Source organism: Lupinus angustifolius, unplaced genomic scaffold (genome assembly GCF_001865875.1).
Source record: "Lupinus angustifolius cultivar Tanjil unplaced genomic scaffold, LupAngTanjil_v1.0 Scaffold_813, whole genome shotgun sequence".
NCBI classification, from domain to species: domain Eukaryota; kingdom Viridiplantae; phylum Streptophyta; class Magnoliopsida; order Fabales; family Fabaceae; genus Lupinus; species Lupinus angustifolius.
Window position 1 is genome coordinate 1 of NW_017728136.1, and position 4,796 is coordinate 4,796.

Consider the following 4,796-nt stretch of genomic DNA (forward strand, 5'->3'; position numbering starts at 1 on the left):
ATGACATGATGTTCCTCATTGGCATTATATCAAATAGTGACAGTGCACCTTGAAAGTGCCCAAATTTTGAGTAGAGGTTCAAAAGATGGTTGGAGATGAACTTGTCTGAGGAACACCCAGAAGTGATTATCAAAGAATGAAGCTGTTTTGCCAAAGGAACAGACTTTGTGGGTATACATGCTTGGAGGAGATTTCCGAACAAACGTGGTTCTGACCATATCTCAGATATGAAACTGTTAAATGCTTCTTTTATGCGCCCTTTGAAACACAAGGTGGTAAATTGTTCTTTTCCATCATAAAAGCTACAATTTTGCAACTGGGTTTTCATGGAAACGGTAGAGAAGTGAGAAACGAACCTGTTACGAGGAAGGCCAAACATACCCATGCATGAAACATGTGCTTTTTAGTTAGAATCAATTTGAGGTGACGTCTTATATAGTTATCACATTTTATAATTGAATTCTACAAACGTGGCATAATTATGTTACCATCCATGAAATTGATTTTGGTTTTAATCCTTAAAAAACAAGATTCGATTTATCTTAGAAGGATGATGATGATGATAAAATCATTAGAAGATGTAAACAAAAATAAGATTAAATTAAAAAAGAAGAAGATAAATTGATAAGATAACTCATTCAATCAAAATCTAATATACACATTTGTAGTATATATATATATATATATATATAACAAACAACCTCATGATCCCTAAAGGCATGGTAGATTAGTTAGGCAAAGTTAGAGAATAATGGAGGAGATGGATGAAGAGAATGTGTCATCATATACAAGTCTAAGTGACATATTGGAAGACCATGACCCTAACAATGTTAGCTGGCTTGAACTACCCATCAAGAATCAACTTCTTAAATCTGCTGCTTCAGCTTATCTAAGGCCTATATCTTTGCCCTCACATGTTCCCAATAAAGGCTTTATTTACTCTTTTGCTGCTTTCTTTAACACCCTTTTGGACCCTTTTATTGGTTGTTTATCTCTAGCAACAAGGCTTGGATGCACTCAAAAGGAGATGGATCAGAACTCAGAAGCATGAAGTCAATGATCATTAACTCAAAAAAACTTGATTGGGCTTTCTTTATATAGAGAAGAGAAGAGAAGAGAAGAGAAGAGAAGGGACAATTATATTCTACCTTTTTGGTGAGCTTTCTTGTGATCAGTACATGAATGTTAGTTTTTTGGATCAGTAAATTGTAATGTACCACCGTGTGTGGTGATTGGTGAAAAAATTAAGATTTACTGAACTTTGAATTAGTTTTGCTTTGTTTATAGCAATGACAAAACCTAGTGTGAGAGAGGTACTGTAGTCCCATTCTATCCTGTGCAACAGTTCTATGATCAACTGTCCATTTGATGGGAAAATGCAATCTTTCTCACACTTTTATATCACCACTTAATTTGTGTCAAAGAATTTATTTTGTTTTGATCCATGATTTTTTTCCACATACACAGTATTCTTCTTACCGTTTAAAATCTATACACTGACGGCGTAAAGTTTTTACACTTACAATGTTGGTGTATACATCTTAAATCCTTCTTGCAATAATGTAAATGGACCTGTTATATTTATATTGACAACGATACTATAAGTTCTTATTGGGTTCAAGCAAAGGTTTTAAGACCAACCTCAACCAGCAAAACTGAACTTTCAATTAAGGGTTGCAAAGGAATTGAAAACCTCCAAAATGTAATTCACATCATAATATATAGCATATAAAGGAATGCATTTCATTTCTTTGTTTTCTTTGTAAATGATTTGATTTAACACATGGACACTACCACTCATATATAAAGGTAAAAGAAAATTTGATTTTCAAGAACTTGAAAGTGAGGTTAAACAACAATTTGAAGGAACATTGGTTGGTTATATCCATTAGTAATTCTACTTTTCCCTAAACACACATACAAATAACTTAGTGATATGTAATGTACATAACATTCCATATGAACTTGGTCATATATTTTGTGGCTGAGTTAGTAAGGGATATATAAACTGAAATTACCAGTAATCACCACAAGAGCAGTACCCATCTCTGAAATGGTGGAAGACTTTAGAATCTCCTACAATTATTTCACTCTTAGTAATCTCTGAAATCCTCTTTACAACAATATGGCAATCTTCACATATTCTTGTGTTCTTCCTGACAAGAACCGGATTTCCAAGTGCAGTCGAGATGAGTCCAAAACACACTGCCAATCTTATGCTATGGTTCTCAGGTAAATTTGCTTTTTTTCTAGCCAAGTCCGATGGCTTAAACTTGTTAACATATTCTTCGCATTTACTCGGGCCAGTATTCCTTGATATAATACCTAGAACATTATAAATCATGTCAGACTCAATATGAGATCTGTCCTGATTGAAAAATCTGTGCAACCTAAATTTGGTTTGTACTGTGCTGCAAGCTAGAGTTTTCTCTATTCCGGCTTTCTTCATAATAGATTTTATGTGTTCTGAATTCTCCCACCTCCCAGCTTCAGCATACAAGTTACAAAGTAAGACATAACACCCAGTATTATCATGCCTTATTGACATGATACGCTCGGCAGCAAGTTCTGCTAATTCTATGTTTCCTTTGTTTCTACATGCATTCAGTAATGATCCCCATATTCGTGCTGTAGGCAACAGTGGCATTTCTTCTATAAAACTCATAGCTTGGTCCAGGTTGCCAGTTCTACCGATAAGATCGAGCATACATCCATAATGTTCTATTTGAGGCTCTATTCCATAGTCTTGTTTCATCAAATTATAGTATGCCCACCCTTCATTAACCATGCCAGAATTGCTAGAAGATGTTAAGAGTGAAACAAAGGTGCTACCGTTTGGCTGAAAACCTCTTTCCTTCATCTCAGAAAACAGTTCCATAGACATTCTCCCCATACCATGAATGGCATAAGCCATTATGATAGTATTCCATGATATGATATCCCTACTAGACATTTGATCAAATAATGTTCGGGCTGTCACTAGATCTCCAGAACTTGCGTACATATGTATAAGCGAATTTGAAACAAATAAATTTGAGTGATAATTCAATTTCATAACATAACCATGAATCTGCCTGCATTCTCTTAATGATGCCAACTTGGCATAGGCAGGGAGGATGCTCGAAATAGTAACTGTATCCGGTTTAAGATATCCACTCAGAAGTTCTTCAAATAGTTTTAGTGCTTTTTCGTTCCATCCATTCTGAACATATAAAGCAATCATGGCATTCCATGTTATCAAGTTCTTATCCACCATTTGATTAAAGATTAGCTCTGCAAATTTCAGTATGCCAAACTCACCATACATGTCAAGCAGAGAAGTTTCTAATACTGGATGAGGTAGAAAGCCTTTCCTTATGGCAAGGCCATGGACAGACTTACCCTGCAAAACAGCTCCTAGTTGTGCACAAGAAGGAAGCAGGTTTATGAGTGTGACGTTATCAACATCCAAGTTATCATCCTTGAGCATCTTTTTCAAGGAACTAAAAGCCTGAAGGGGTTGACCATTTAGAGTATATCCACCAATCATTGCATTCCAAGCCACAACATTTCTTAAATATATCCTGTCAAAAACCCTCTCGGCATAACTTAGCATCCCACACTTGCAGTACGTGTCAACAAGCGATGTCTGAACCATAACATCTAATGCAAAACCCGATTTGAGAGCAAAGCAATGTATTTCTCTTCCTCCTGAGCAATACACACAGAGAGAACAGACATTGAGAGCAATGATTAAGCTGAACTTATCAGGCCGAATCTGTTGTCTCAGCATTTCTCTAAACCATTCCATAGAGCTCAAATATTGTTGGACCAAAGAATAAGCGGTGATGATAGAGTTCCATGAAACCAAGTCCCTAACAGGCATTTCCTCAAAAACCTTCAACGCGGAGCCAATGTGACCAAGCTTCCCATACATAATAATGATTGCATTGCAAATATAAACATCTGCATCCAAACCCAGTTTTATCAAGTTCCCATGAATCTTTTCCCCTTCTTCTAGTTCCAACAACACACCACAGGCTTTGATCACAAATGGGTATGTGAAATTATCGGTACGAACCCCTTGATATCGCATTCTATGATACAAGTTGATAGCATCCAGAAACAACCCATGATCCGTGTACCCTCTAATCATGACATTCCAAAGAAAGGTGTCTGATTGGGGCATTTTGTCAAACACTTCGAGTGCATGTTGCATGGACCCAGAAGACACAATTTCAACAAGATTCCTTGTGAGATTACAAGAGTAAAGTTTTGGTTTGTGAGTAATGGTGGTGTTGTTAGGTTTTGAAGTGGGTTTATGGGGAGTAATGGAATTGAAGAAGATTTTGTGATGGTAATAAAAGGGAAGTGCTGTACCCATTCTATTACTGTTTAATCATTCATTCAGTTACAGAGATTATTGTTTTTCTTACTCAACTTTGTGAATTGTGAGTGGATAAATCTCTGGTCTCTCATATTTGTCACAACATTTCCCCATAAAGACTTTAACACCAACTTACCATATGAATAATTAAGTTAACACCCACTATATTTCTGATTAGTCAGAAAAAAAAATTAAGTTAAAATTTAATTATTCACTATTTTTCTGACCCCAAACTTATGGTACACGAAATGGTATAAACTGTAGGACAACAGATATGGTTACCTTTCAAATAAGTAGTGGCAAATAATTTTCTCTCACAATTAATGGTATATACAGTGATACAATTTAGGGGACAGTAGGGATGGCAATAAAAACCGAACCCATGGGTACCCGCCCGAACCGAACCCGAATTTAACGGGGAAAACCCGAT

At 36.1% G+C, this 4,796-nt stretch overlaps 1 protein-coding gene across 1 annotated transcript; it reads right to left on the reverse strand.

The window, feature by feature from the left end:
* Window positions 1-2,014: 2,014 nt before the first annotated feature.
* Window positions 2,015-4,363, reverse strand: LOC109341891 (pentatricopeptide repeat-containing protein At4g35130, chloroplastic). Its single transcript, XM_019579863.1, has one exon. It carries the CDS (start codon window positions 4,361-4,363, stop codon window positions 2,015-2,017), a length of 2,349 nt encoding a protein of 782 aa, XP_019435408.1.
* Window positions 4,364-4,796: the final 433 nt, after the last annotated feature.

Excerpts from the sequence above, each read along its gene's own strand:
- LOC109341891 (XM_019579863.1), bottom strand. The coding sequence starts at position 4,363 with ATGGGTACAGCACTTCCCTTTTATTACCATCACAAAATCTTCTTCAAT.